The sequence below is a fragment of the Pygocentrus nattereri genome, chromosome 2 (assembly GCF_015220715.1).
Source record: "Pygocentrus nattereri isolate fPygNat1 chromosome 2, fPygNat1.pri, whole genome shotgun sequence".
In the NCBI taxonomy this organism is placed as follows: Eukaryota; Metazoa; Chordata; class Actinopteri; order Characiformes; family Serrasalmidae; genus Pygocentrus; species Pygocentrus nattereri.
This window is the reverse complement of record NC_051212.1, coordinates 28,998,889-29,014,292: the sequence shown is the minus strand read 5'-3', so window position 1 is coordinate 29,014,292 and position 15,404 is coordinate 28,998,889. Positions and strand designations below refer to the sequence as shown.

At 38.9% G+C, this 15,404-nt stretch overlaps 1 protein-coding gene across 10 annotated transcripts in view; it reads left to right on the top strand.

The window, feature by feature from the left end:
* The window catches only part of kcnip4 (Kv channel interacting protein 4), a 211,250-nt gene that overhangs the window by 168,386 nt on the left and 27,460 nt on the right, over positions 1 to 15,404 (top strand). For 3 of the 10 annotated variants that reach the window (XM_037534748.1, XM_037534747.1, XM_037534746.1), the window contains exon 2: positions 13,286 to 13,387. The exons of the other annotated variants lie outside the window; for them this stretch is intronic. In XM_037534748.1, coding sequence (XP_037390645.1) covers positions 13,286 to 13,387 — 102 coding nt within the window. The remainder of the gene's footprint in view (positions 1 to 13,285; positions 13,388 to 15,404) is intronic. 10 annotated transcript variants of the gene reach the window in all.

Sequence of the window (15,404 nt, the reverse complement as noted above, 5' to 3'; positions counted from 1 at the left end):
TAATGTTAGTAAAGTTTTCTAAGCATGGTTCACAAAACCTACAAACAATCCATAAGTTCATGCTCTTCTCTCTGTAAAATTTAAAGTGGATTGGCCTGTTGGTGTATGCACAGAATCCTTTTTTTGTTTTGTTTTTGTCAGGCTTCCAGATAAACCGTCTTGCAGATCCTGAACAAAGTGAAGCACTCACAGTGTACATGTTCCTTATATGTTCATTTGGCACAGGAAGCTCGGTCAATGATTTACTGCTGCAACTCTGTGCTGGGAATGAGTGTTTTGGAGATTTGGTGTGTGGGTGTGTGTGTGTGTGTACCTGTTTTTGTAAGTGTGATTTGTGAGTAGAACAGATGTGATCCTAAGTTTTTAAATTCTAGAACACCTGCACACTCTGTCAACTGCTGGTCAAATTTTTCCTCATTTTCCTAAGTCACAAGCAGATGGACTGTGCAGCAGTTTTCACTGCCAAAAGCAGTGAAATGTGCAGCTGAATTAATTTTTTCCACAGTATGAGGTTAGGCAACCTTTTTGGTAAGCACCATTTGGCCTGAAATTTGGAAGTAAATAAAGGCTTGAACATCAGTTGGCTTTTAGCCATCAATTAGTGTAGTTAGAGGGCAACAGTAAGTGTATTTGCCGATGTTTATAAGACCCATATCCTACAATTGTCAGGTATTTTCACCCCTGATGTCCATTTAGGTTGGTCTACCAAAAGCAGCTGTGATTTGCTCTATTTTTACCATTCTTCAACCTCTCTTTATCTCATTAATTAAACAGGCTGCTTTAGATATGGTTCCTTTTAAGACTGATAAATGACCTGATTTCTTCAGTCTATGCTTCAATCAAGCCAGTCTGTGACGATATTTAGGGGAAAACAAAAGTTCATAACAAAATCTACATCTCCAAAACAATCCTTTGAATGGCTACAGTTACACATTTGCTTCATGGTAGCCAGGAACAGTACACCATTTTAAACGTTTTTGCACACTTTCCACTCCAATAACTCTAATGTCTGGTTAACCATGGAAAAAGGATAAAAACAATGCCCAAAAAGGATCAATAAATTTTGACTGAAGTTAATGCGGAGCCATAACTTAGATGATGGAATTGATGAACAGAAATGTAGTATCATGCAGAAGAATACACTTCAAAATTATTTAGAAATAGCTTCTTTCTTGTAATGAAATGCAATGGATAACCAAATAGTGATTTCATTATTGGCAGATATTGGAACCTCAGAGGGTTAACTAGGCATGTGCCTGATGGTGACATTGCAACCATGATTAATTCAAAGTTTTTCATGATTTTGTCCTTTCAATAAGTTGTATATACCCAGGCATTGCCCATAATGAAATGATCCAAATATTCTGCCGCATCATTTTGAGCTGTAATTTTTATTTATTTTTTTTCCTCTATAAAGCTGACTGGCGCTTGAGTTGTGGCTCCTTAGGGCAGTGCCCTGTGCTCTCCAGTGTTTTCCTCTAACTGCTGTTAATGCCACAGGCAGGTGGTCATGACTGAGAATAGATCATTACCTTGCCTATGCTAAAGTACAGCAGTCTCTATGGATCAGTAAAGTTTTAAATCATACACAGTTCTCCTATCAGAGACCCCAGGCTCATGCAGAATTTCTTCATTTGCCCGGACTGAGGTACATAATGGATCAAGAGGAACACTGTGAAATCTGATGAATGCCAGGAGGAAATGGGAAGTTGTAAATTCAAGCTGGAGTCAGGAGAAAATGTTCAAGTGTGGAAAAATGAAACTGTCCAGACTCATAATTATAGCATAGGTTGTAACTGACTAAACATTGTATTATATAATTACAGATTTTAAGTTCTTGGCTATTCCAGTGCTTCTACAACTGGTGATTGATTTTACATAGGCCATGGTGTTCCAATCTAATCAATGTTCTGGAGCACATACATCAAGTGCTTTGGTTTATTCCTTATTGAACTAGATTTACATTGCCTTAGTTTTCCACCTTGCACTGAACTGAATGATCTAGCATAGACTTCAGTTGCTAACCATGTTTCGTTTTGCTCTTAATGTCTTTTGTTAGCTTTCAAATCAGTTAACCCTTTTTTTTTGCCCACCCTACACTGATATTCTCATGGACTCCTAGCTATTCCTAATACCAATATTACTGCTATTATAATATTAATATTATATATATATAATATTAGTAATATAATCACTTGTAGGTAGTTTGACCAGAGGAGGATGAGTTCCTCCCAAGGTTTCTTCCTCAGTTCTGAGGGAGTTTTTCCTTGCCACTGTTGCCCCTGGCTTACCCACCGGGTACATTCTTACAGTCCTGTTGAAACTTTGTCTTTTCCGAAATTCTGTAAAGCTGCTTTGTGACATCCATTGTAAAAAGTGCTATACAAATAAATTTGGTTTGATTTGAGTTAACAAACAGAAGGTAATAGAATCTGCCTCATTGTGCCGTGCTGCAAAAAGCCTGACACGCTGCAGAATTTTTTCATGGGGTCTTATACTCCCAGTAATAATCCATCATCAGCGCTCTGAGGTTAACCAGTAGGACTGACTCTTGCTCTGGCCCATATGGCTCCATGCTGAAGTGCAAACCCAGCATCTGAAATCAGCACAAGCCTCTGTTCAGTGGGGAATTGATTTGGTGCAGTCAGCTATAGTGTACCATAGCAGCTTCCTTTAACAACTCCAAATCCATACTTTTGTACATGAAGCAATTTATTTAAGAAATTAAAACTAGTTGTCCAAGTATGGGCTTTAATCAATAAAGTGATCTGCTTGCTTGACTCAAACAGTGAATTCCATGGAGAAATTAAGTCAATTGGAGCAAGCTTGATTTGTTGACTTTAATTTTCATTGAGTCAGAGATGTAGAAAGTGGGGGTGTCAAAGGTGCAGCTGCACCCCCAGAATTCTGTAAAAAATAATAATTAAAAAACATTCTTAACATTATAATCATTTGATCATAGTAAAGCACTGTGTGCTTGTGTTAGAGTGGAGTTTGCATTTTTCTATTTATATGATTGCAAAACCTGCACTAACCATGCACGGTTTAAATTAACAAGCCAAAATGCTTCTTTCACCAACTGCTATCCTCTTTGGGTGTGTGTTGCTAAATCACACGCAGATTGTTGGTGCAAAGAGGGAAAGTGAACAAAATCCAATTATTCCTGCCACAGATCAAGAATCCGATTGTTCGCCACTCGGTTCATTGGCATGAAGTTCATCTAGAACGAGAGCAGAGAGACAATGGGCATCAGTGGTTGGGTAAAAAAAAAATCATTTCATGTGTAAATGGTTCCTTACAGAATGTTTTTGAAAATGGTTCCATATAGCACCAACATTGTGACTTCGTGAAAATAGAAAAACACTTTTTGGTGCAATTTAGAATCATTTTGGCAAGGTTTCTATATAGAACCATATGTAACATGTTCTTCAGATTGATGTAGAATAAATTCACCATGCATTTAATATGAAATTATTCTATCTATGGTTTTAAAGGGGAACTATATGATTCTGCAGAATGATTACTGATGTTTGAACTTAACAGCAAAACGTACACACCCTCCATTCAGTGCTCCATACATTTCAACTCGCAAAGAAGCTGAAGTCAGCTCCTTTTTCAACAGCTATTTAAGGTGCAGCAGAGTAGACTACATTTCAGGACTTAAGCCTCTTTTCAAATTTTCCCGTTCCACCTTACATTGCGCATGTACGGTATATGGGTGTCACTGTCTGGGGAGGACAAAACAAAACGTGGGGAGGGCCAACGCTTCACAGCGCAGGACTTTAAAATCTGCTCAGCACACCATTACACCACTATGTCTTTATATAGAAAAGAGATGATTAAAATGTCATATACATCACTTTTAATTAGAATCATTCCTTTACTAAAGAAACCTTGCTATATGTGATCGCTCATATCACCCATACAGTGCTTAAAATTTAAGCACCGCCAGCTTAAAATACCTTCTCACATATCCCCATATCTCCATTGTTTTTCCCAATCTCTTAAGACTTTGTGGTTGATTCATACATTCTTATTTATGCTCAGAGATGGGTAGTAACTAGTTTTATTTAACTAGTAGTAACTAGTTTAGAGTTTGTACTAAAGTAAAATGAATGGATTTGTACCTTTCAGATTGCTTCTATTAATGTTTGTGAGAAGTGCTACAACCTTTTACTCGGTTACATTTTAGTGATTAATGTTTTAGATACTTATTCCATTTTTAGGGTTATTACATTTGTGCTTTGCAATTTGTAATACACACCACTTCTAAGGTTTATCATTTCATTTTAGACGAAAAGTAGGTCTGTTAGCCAAATTTTAGCTGATCATTAATTGCCATACAAATAGTTACATACAAGTTTTCGTTGTAACTAATACAGTACAAGCCTAAAGTGACCTGATTAGCTGTTTCATCATAGCTCACAACTGATGACAGAAGCAACATGATCTTAAATGATCAATTATTCATTGCTGTCCTCTAAAGGTATCAGACGTTAGAACTATTGTTGTTTTCATAACATCTATCATGTATATCTATAAAATGTTTTGCTCTCTTTTATTCACATTTATTTGCCAATTTATCAACCCAATGAATGAAAACACACCCAGTTTATTGTTTCCATAAACATGACTGTAAAAATTCAACATTAACTGTAAAAAAAAAGAAAAAGTAAAAATTAGACAATTATGGTCAGTTGAAAAATTCAACATCAACTCAAATAACTGCAATAAGGTGATTATGTACTATTATGTAGTATTGAAGATCTCTGAGCTTTTTGAGGTCATTTTTGATTTCAGTTTGACCAAGTTGTTTTGTTGACCTGAAAGTTTTGTCCTTTTACTTTTACTAGAGTCATTATTTCACTGAAATTAGGCTGCTCTCCCCACCTCCATATATGTGGTATTTGTAGATTCATCAAAACATGAGCAAGAGAACTCTGAACCACAAATGTATTTTATTGCTTTACAGAGGTAGTTTCGATGTGTCCCCCGGTAATCATGTTCAGCCCAAACATTTTATTGCTCTGGTTGTGAACTTTTCAAAGTCTGACTTCATTTCCAGTATGACTTCAGGGCACAGTGCTCTGGTCAGTAGTGATGTTTATGCTGGATGTGTATGAAGAATGTAGAAAAGTAAAGTTCAGGCTGTGTCCCAATTGTCTGGCTAGATATGAAGCCTTCCTAACCTCTGGGAGAATTTTTCACCAAATGGCAAAAGTACATCATGACTGCTTCTTCTCGCTTATGTTTTCATAGATTTTGATACTATTATGTGTTAGGTGCAACCACATAAAACATTCATAAGACATCCATAAACTTTCCTCAACATCATCATAAAGCATTTAAAGTGTCATGAGTATTTTTATTTCAATAGTTTTGTGTTGCTTGAACTTTTACTGTCTCAACTGACTTGGAAACTCTAGACACATTTATTGAAGTACCATGCTGCCTGTGTATGATGAGCATGCTTGATGTTGCACATGTGTAAATATCATATATACTGTGCTACTGTCCTATGCGAAGTACTGTTGAGAAACTCAGATCAGATATCTGGTATGGTTTGCTCTTCATTATTGAAGTGCATACTATTATCATACCTAGGTTAATAGAGACCTAAAGAGGCTGTAGAGTCTGGGAAGTTGGAAGTCAGTCATTCCACTGAAGATCATTTACAAGTAGGCAAGATTTTAAAGCACTGCTAACTTGGCCAGGCCAGACCAGACTGGCCTCGCAAATTTAACCTGCGAGCAGACTGTAAAATGCTAAAAGCAGTCTCTAAGAACCACATAATTCCATCACAGAATCTGCTGCTAGCTCTTGCCACTGTTAATGTCAAAGTGCATGCATCTACCATTAGAAAGAGATGGTTCAAATTTGACCTACATGGAAGATGTGCCAGAAAGAAGTTTTTGCTGTCTAAACGAATATTAGGGCAAGATTAATGAGTACCCAGGCAAGAACCAGGACTTCTGGAACAATGTGCTATGGACACATCTGGCATATAACAGAATACAACTGCAAGGCGTGCATACTCATAACACAGAATTCAGAACAATTTAGAGTAACTCTGCATTCATGAGTGGGCAAATATTATTCCTAGTAAATGTCAGAAACTGGTAGACTGTTAATGAAAATATACATAGATGTTTCTGCTAAAGGTACAGTGCAAGTTCGTGAAGACAGTGGAATGCTTACTTTTTTTTTAATGAATGATTGCACAGTAAATTTTCTAATTTTTGTTCTATTATGTAATATTTATCTGTATATCATTGCAGTCCAAAGTCTCTCCAAAATGGCAACTCTACAGGAGAGGGCAAAAACATCAATATGAAGATTTTCACACTGTATAAAGGACAGGCATCAAGTTCAATTAATGCTGCAAATTAAAAATGTACAAAAATGAAGATACATGTTTTTCCATGAACAGTGACAATATACTGTTCAGCTTAAGATCAAATACTAATACATGCGCACATGTTCAAAAAACATTACATGAAGTGGACTTTTTCACATTTGCAGAAAATATACTTATCTAATAATGCTGCTGTTGCTCTAACACACATTGAATACACTTCTAAGGATGGCACAAATGTTCGGACAGTTTTTTGGGGTGTGTGTACATATATAAAGTGTATGTGTGTGTGTATGTATGCATGTTTGTATGTGTCACACATTCAGCTCCTTCTATGAAGGATACAGACTCCAACTCTCAGAATACTCTGGGAGATCATGTGACGGAACATCCGCACTCAGACTCCAACCATGGAGGAGACAGCATTACCCAGAATTCAGTGGATTCCCATGTGACTTTGGACTCTAGCATGTGCTCATATCAGCGCTCTCAATCTCCTGAGTTTTAAGTGTTTCCACCTGTGTGTTTATTCAGAGGACAGGTAGTCTAGAGTATAAAAGCCCGGGCTTTAGTCAGTCTCAGTGCAAGGTATTGTTTCCCAGAAACTACTGAGTGTTCTCTTTTCTGATTTTGACTGTTTGACCGTGTGTTTTGACTTTTTGCCTGGACTCTGACTACGCTTTGTGTTTTGCCCCTTTTTTGCTTCGGTTGGTTGTTTTCATTAAACCACCATCACAAACGTCTGCAAGCGTCTGTTTTTCTGTCAGCACGTTACAGAATATCTCGCCTCCATGCATGCGGAGGATCAGGAAGCCTTACAGAAGGCTGTCACTGAGCAGGGACAACTCCTGGGATGACATCAACATGTTATCTGGAGTAACCCATTCCCTGCAATCACTGGCCCATCAACAGGTGGAACAACAGGCTCAGTTGGTTCAGCTGGTTAATAGCATGAAGGATATGACCAGCCAATTCTGGAGTATGAGCTTGTCTGATCAGACTGCTACCTTTGTTTTATCTACCACTGCAGCAGAGGCTTCCTCAGCCATATTTCCGGTCAGTAAACCCGACAAGTTTGAAGGAGATCTCGATAAATGTCAAGGTTTTTTGCTTCAGTGTTCCATGTTTTTTGATAATTCACCTCGTAGCTCTGACCAGGCTAAAATTTCCTTTGTAATCTCTAGATCAGCGGATAAAGCATTGGAATGGGCCACTGCTAGTTGGTCTAATTTGCATCACTTGTCTTGCGCCCAATTTGTAAGGGAGTTGAAGTTAATTTTTGATCACCCTTCTGAGGGGAAAGTTAACGGAGAACTCCTAACCCAGTTACGTCACGGGACTCATTCTGTTGTGGATTACGCCTTGGAACTTAGAATGCTCGCTGCTAGCAGTGGCTGGAATGAGGCAGCTCTTAGTAATGTTTCAACAAGGATTAAACGCCGACATCCTGAATGAGCTAGCTAGCAAGAATGATAAACTAACTTTGGACCAGCTCATTTACCTTGCCATTAAACTAGATCATCTTTTGAACTCCTGAAAGCGTACTAAGACCACAAGAGCCCAACAAAGCAATTTGGCCCATGTGAGAATTCTAAGAGAGATCCCCGAGGTCCCTGAACCCATGATATGTGAATCTGCATGATTGTCACAAGAAGAGACAGAGTGCCAAATCACTCATCACGTTTGTCTGTACTGTAATCAAGCGGGTCATCTGCTTCAGGACTACCTCTCGAGACCACAACAAAGCAAAACAAAGCAAGGCGCCAACCCCTGGACAGCACATGGAGTTCACTCCACGTGCTAATGTAGTGAGTGTTCCCACAAAGGGGTTGGTTTCTAAATTGATGATGTTACCTGTGCTGATATACTCCAAAATCTCTTGTTGTTTCAGTGCTGATTGATTCAGGAGCAGAAGGAAACTTAATTCATACCCGGATTGTGGAGCAACTAGATTCGAGTCAGGAACCTCCAAACAGACCTGAAAGTTACTGCTGTAGATGGTGATCCAGTGGGGCTGAGACCCATCTCTCAAGCCACCATACCTTTGGAAATGCATACCAGTACCTTACATTCTGAAACGCTGTTGTTCCTGGTGCTTGAAAAATCAGACTTTGAAATGATCTTAAGGCTCCCATGGTTAGAGAAGCATAACCCTACTATTTCTTGGACTCAGCATACTGTTACACATTGGTCAGAGCATTGTCTGAATCACTGCATTGCTACCCAATCCATTTTCCTTGGTTCTACCACCATTGAGAGCCCCAACTCTGATTCTTCTTTCAAAATACCCCTGGAATACATAGATTTAAAAGAAGTTTTCAACCAGCAGAATGTGACAAAGTTGCCCCCTCATAGGACACATGATTGTGCCATGGAGCTTGTAGAAGACCCAGTCCTACCCAAAGCTAGAGTGTATCCGTTAACACAGGAAGAACAAAAAGCCCTAGATGGGTACATAGATGAAGCTCTAGAACAAGGATTTATCAGACCGTCCAATTCTCCTATCGCCTCTAGTTTTTTCTTCATTAAGAAGGATGGTGGGCTACGGTCTTGCATAGACTATAGAGCCCTTAACCAAATTTCCAAGGCCTATCCTTACCCCCTAACGTTAGTCCCAGTAGCGCTTGAACACCTCCAAGGTGCCCAGTATTTCTCCAAATAAGATCTCCGTAGTGCCTATAATTTAATCAATATGAAGGAAGGGGGTGTATGGAAGATTGCATTTTTGACCACTAGGGGGCATTGAGTATCTTGTAATGCCATTCAGGCTCTCTATCACCCTCTCTGTGTTCCAGGTGTTCATAAATGTCACCCTCACGGACATGTTAGGATGATTTAGCATCACTTATTTAGATGACATCCTAGTCTATTCACCCTCGTTTGAGATCCACGTGCAACACGTCCGTGCTGTGCTAAAATTACTTTTAGAGAATAATGTTTCTCAGCGGGTAGAAGTGTGAGTTCCACCTACAATCAGTTTCCTTTTTGGGGTACACGATTAGTCAACAAGAGATAATAATGGATGATCACAAGGTTGAGGTAGTGCTCAAATGGTCTCAGCCCACTTCAGTAAAGGAGCTGCAGCGGTTTTTAGGTTTTGCAAACTTCTACCACAGATTTATTTGAAATTTTAATTCCATAGCGTCCCTGTTGACCTCTCTTTTAAAAAGAAACCCAAAAAAGATTGCATGGGACGAACAGGCTGAGAGGGCCTTCACTACTTTCACTACTGCCCCATTTTTATTCACCCGGATCCCACACAGCCCTTCGTAGTGGAGGTAGACGCATCTGAAACAGGAGTAGGGGCAGTACTATATCAGAGGAATGGATCCCTGGCCAAATTGCACCCCTTAATATTCTATTCCCAAAAGTTGTCACAGTCAAAGCGAAACTATGGGATTGGTGACAGGGAATTATTAGTAGTTAAGGTGGCACTAGAGGAATGGAGGGCACCAACCACCCTTTCATCATGTCAACTGACCACAAGAACTTGGAATGTCTTCGCACAGCTAAAAGACTGAATGCCCGAAAAGCTAGATGGTCACTTTTCTTCTCCCCTTTTTAAGTTTAGTATGACTTATAGGCCAGGGTCTTGTAATACCAAAGCAGATGCACTTTCTAGGAAAGATCAAACGGAAACTAATCTGCTGCAGAATGAGGACCCTGAGCAAATTCTTCCTCCAGAGGGGAAGATTTCTTCTATCTGGTGGTGCATAGATGAAGAGATTGAGAAGGCTTTGCCTCACACACGTACCTAACAAATGATCCCCAGAGAAACTGTATGTTCCCCAACCATTCAGAACCTCATTGATAACGTGGGCTCATTCATCTTTCACTTCAGGCCATCCCGGAGAGACCCGTACCTACAAACTGCTATCCAATCAGTATTGGTGGGAATCAATGACACAAGATGTACATTCAGAGAAGACAGCATTACCCAGAATTCAGTGGATTCCCATGTGACTTTGGACTCTATCATGTGCGCATATCAGCGCTCTTAATCTCCTGAGTTTTAAGTGTTTCCACCTATGTGTTTATTCAGAGGACAGGTAGTCTAGAGTATAAAAGCCTGGGCTTTAGTCAGTCTCAGTGCAAGGTATTGTTTCCCAGAAACTACTGAGTGTTCTCTTTTCTGATTCTGATTGTTTGACCGTGTGTTTTGACCCTTTTGCTTCATTGTTTTTGATTGTCTTTTGCCTTCCCCTTTGGTACTTCTGCTCATTGTTTTGACCCATGTTTTGACTTTTTGCCTGGACTCTGACTACGCTTTGTGTTTTGCCCCTTTTTGCTTCGATTGGTTGTTTTCATTAAACCACCATCACAAACGTCTGCAAGCATCTGGTTTTCTGTCAGCACGTTACAGTGTGTGTGTGTGTGTGTGTGTGTGTGTGTGTGTGTGTGTGTGTATATGTGTGTATTATTTGTTCTTTTAAAGAAATGCAAATATATTTGCTACAAGCAGATGCAAACAATGAAAAAAAGGTTTTGTGAGAGAATTAGAAAGTTGTTAATGCTCCAATATATGTGGTTTCAAAATTGATTTACATGACCTGTCCACACGTTTTCATTCTGTTCCATTCCTTACCAGAGCTGGTGCCATCCAGCCAAACAATGCAGTGAGCATTTCCAAGTTTGACTTGCAGTGGTGCCAAATAACGATCTGAGTGATCTCAAATTATCTGCTCTCCAGAGGGCTTCACCTAGCTGCCAGAAACTCTCACTGCCTAAGAGAGTTTACTATACACAGAGCTCGTACATCTACTCCATCTCAACTTCTGCTCGCTGTCCGAGCACTCTTGATAGTTTCACAGATTTGTGTGGATGATGGATGACTAGCGGTATATGAAAGCTTGTCTCCCACCCACTCCCACTCTTTAAAGCTTTGTGCTGAATTTTTCAGAGAAGCTTCAGGGTCAGATATGCCTTCACATTTCTGCTCCCCCCCCAACACGTGCTAGAACTCTGGGCTATAGCATGCTAAGACTTTAGCCTACTTTACTTTGCTTGATCCATAGTTGTGTGCCCTTCAGAGCTTTAAAACAAGGTTTTGTTTTACCTGTGAGAATTAGAATACATCCTCAGAGGCTCAGTAGAAAGGATTAATGCCGTTCAAAGCCAAGCTCACAGCAAAGTTAAAGAGCGCTTGGTTGTCATGTTTATTGTGTTACAGAACAGCCATCTTGTCTAGCAAACTTTACTATTATTTCATTCAATTAACCATCCAGATCTAGACAGCGGCCTCTGCATCTCACTCTAACTGCCAGGCGGCCTTGATTTAAAAGGTCCATATTCACAGCTTCTTTTCATCCCCTAGAATTAAACAGGCAGTTGCTGTTTTTAGGCCCTCAAGAATGAGATGTTTAAACAACTAATGTTTTGATTAGCTTTCATGTATTGTGCCTCTTTCAAAAGGCAGTCCAGGCTGAAAGACTCCTTAGGAGCTTCAGCATGACTGAGCTGAGTTTACCTGCCATAAGCTGAATAGGCATATTATGTAAATACATTGGTTTTCATGACATTTCAAAAATTTTGTTTATAATAAAAAAGTAAATAAAAATCTATTTTCTAAGACAAATCACCCAACAAATGTGATTTACAGCCTTGTTAAGTGTTCTGTTTATCAGATGCAGAGACAGAGTAGATTGACAATTCTTTAGTCGTGCGTTTTCATAGTTATTTTAGCTGCGTTAACGAACACATTTCCACAAGTGAGAATGTCTGTACACAAATGGAAATCCCTCTGTATTGATGCCTTGGTTTGTTTTTTCAGTGTCCGAAACCAAGGTACAAGACATTGCAAAGGTGCTAGCCTGATGTGTTTTCCAGTTTCTAATTACTGTCTTTCCCTTACTAACACTGACCAAACAAGTGCCTGGAGACTCGTTCAGCTTCCTCACATTGTGTTATTCAGCTACAAAACTACAGCCAAAAAATGTGCATATGTTTGGTTCTTTTCCTTTGTGTAAATGCTGCATATTTTTTACTACTTAATATCTCTTTCTTTAGTCTGCAGTTTACAGAAATCGGAAGGAGAATGTCACATTGTAGTTGGAGAGTGTTAATGTTTGTAGGCAAGGTACATAAAATTTATGATTTATCATATTTATCACAAAAAAATAATGATGGATTATTTGATGGATGAATCTGTTTATTGGTAGTTGTAGTCAGTTAATTTTCTATCCCTGTTCTTTATTTCTAGGAATTCTCATGAGTTATTATAGATTTTCACTGTTACGCTTACAGTACCTTTTACAATTTCAGTCCTAGGCTGACAGCTCTGTGTTGATTGAAAGTTCAAAATCATTTTCGATATGAATCCAGTAAATTGAATCAGCCTTTATAAAGCTTTCCTCTATTACAGAAATGAAACCCGCTTGTTGACAACTAAATGTCAGAGCAGTGTCAGTTTGCCAGAATCAGACCTGTCCTGTAGTTTGTGTGGATCGGTCAGTCTGCTAGGAAAGCTACCCCTAACGCAGCACATTACCTTAGTGTTCTCCTTAGCACTGTTAACCATTAACAGTTGCTGTCACATTGTCATATTTGCAACTGTAAAAGAAAGGCACAGTGATGTCAAAGAACCAGTTTTCAGAAAATCACAATTTTCAAGTACTGTGAGATGCCATGTTACTGTTACTGCCTAACCCTGGTCAGAAGCATTATAAAAGCTCTCAAAGTGTGAGATGTTTACCCTGATCAAGTAGTAGCTCATATTTTCTTTAATGTCTCAACTAACATCACATTTTCTCTGCAACTGAGACACTCATTCATCAACCCATTATTAACCAAAAGCACATCCACCCTCAATGGAAACTTCGCAATGCATCTCCAGCCGTCTGTGCTCCGGATCCAACTGTTGTGCATGCTTTCAACCTTATGTCTCGTTGGACACACCGATGTCTGTGGTGATGCTCATACTGTATCTCCTAGGTTACGCCTGCCCTCAGAACGGCAACAGGCGGGGAGTCGGCGCACGTCTCCGGAAGCTCTTCCTGTGCTCTGCTGCCAAAAAGCCGTCTGCCAGTATCCAAAGCAAGTTCTCCCTGGAAACATTCTCAAAATCTCACATCTCCTCTCACTGCACTGTTCTGATGCCAATTCCCTTTGAGTCTCTTTCTGTATTTCTCCATAGCCTCATTTCCATCTATCTCTACCTGTTCTGATATTCTCTCGCTCTCTTGCTCTCTATTTTTTACCCTGATAGAAGGTCCAGGACATGTCCATACTCGGTGTACCTGCTGCACTGACTCTCCAGTTTATATTATACAGTGTTGGTTTGGATCTTATCGCTCCAGACTGCTGATTTCCTCTGTTCCACTCCTCAGCAGTGTCTGTGTTTTTAAACAGGCTGGATATCAGTGGACTTGGTGACGAAGTGATATTATTCATTTTGAAGCCTTTCTCTTATCACATTTCATTGATTTTATCAAGTAACAAATTCTTAACATCAGTACTGATGTTGACACTAGGACAAGATGTTGTTTGGAGTAGAATAGTAAACAGTTAGCAGAGTCTGGCATTAGTTTATAAGAAGCTTTTGAATGAATTATAGCCCATCTTGGCATTCTGCAGGCTTTCATGTTTGAATTAATATGATGTATCTATGCTGTTTTAAAATAAAATTGAAGCTCTCCCCACGATGTGTTCTTTCATAGCAACTGTTGCTAGATTGGACAAATTTATAGAACTTTGGAAAAAAAAAATGTATTAGAGCTGCTACGTAACATTGAGTTTCTAGTTTAAAGTGCTATGCTAACTGGACATTGTTGTACAATGTATCTATGGAATTTCTGAAAAAAAATTTTTTTTCAATGCATGGATGAGAGAATGAAGTAAAAACTAAAGTAAAATTAACTTTTCAGAAAATAAAAACTAAGCCAAGAATATTATTTTATTTTTATACTTCTTGTTCACTTAAGATTAACTGGAACTGAGCTGAAATCCAAAACCACTATGGAAAAACTAAAGTAAAACTAATGAATTACTAAAATAATGAATTTGAAATCTATAATAACCCTGGTCTGGAAAGGAAAGGGGGCCATTTCTCTTGCAAACCACAGTGAGAACCATTACCTACAAATGGTGAAAACAGGGAACAATGCTTAATCTTCCCAGAAGCAAGTGGTCGCTACACGTGAACACATTGTGGGCAGAACATGGATAGGTTAAAAATTTTGGCTCAGTAATTTATGGTCTGTTGCTGTGCTATAATGACATATTAACCAGGCCTAATTGCTTTGTTCCTTCACAGCATGATGAAAAGGTAGTTCGTAAATGGGTAAAGCCTCTGTTTTGATGTTTCTGATTGGTCTGTTCTGCCTGTCTGCCCCAGCCTATGATGGGATACATCATGAGGTCAAACATGAGCCATTAGTTTTCCTTGCATCAAGAGTTTCAGTAATCTCCTTGACACACAGTGGCCCACGTCCTCCTGCTCAGGCTATCGTACAATAATCAAACTTTTATACCAAAAGGCAGCAATTCAGTGGTCAGCACTCATTTTCCTGGACATTGGATCCTTTTTCCTGTTCTTTCTAGTGAAATATTTATATTACTTGATATGTATATGTTAAGCTGAAAACCTAACTTAGTGCTGGATTTAGCTTTAGATAAAGTAAAATATTATACAGTTAAAGTCAAATATTTTCCAGTACTTTACAAATGGAGAGAATTACATTTTTGAATTTGAGTCAACAAGATCGTAATGATTCTGTTTAGGCCAAGATTCTGTACAGTTCAGTTTGTTCAATACGATTACTAAAAATTGTGCTTGTCATTTATGCTGAATTCGTAGAATAAACCAGATGCAGTTGATAACAAAACACAAAGCTGAGTTCAGAAGAGCTATATTTAATTTCATCACATTTTGAATCAATCTGATTGAGTCGGTTGTGTTCAGATCAATGCTTTGCAGTGCTCTGGTGTCTTGTTACAGCCCAACCAAATAGTACTGCATATTGTCTTTCTGTCAACAGAAGCAAGAATAGATTTTATTTCAGAATTCTTTTAAGCTGCATTGGCAGAGCCAGTAAAGCCCAGTTTCTGTATC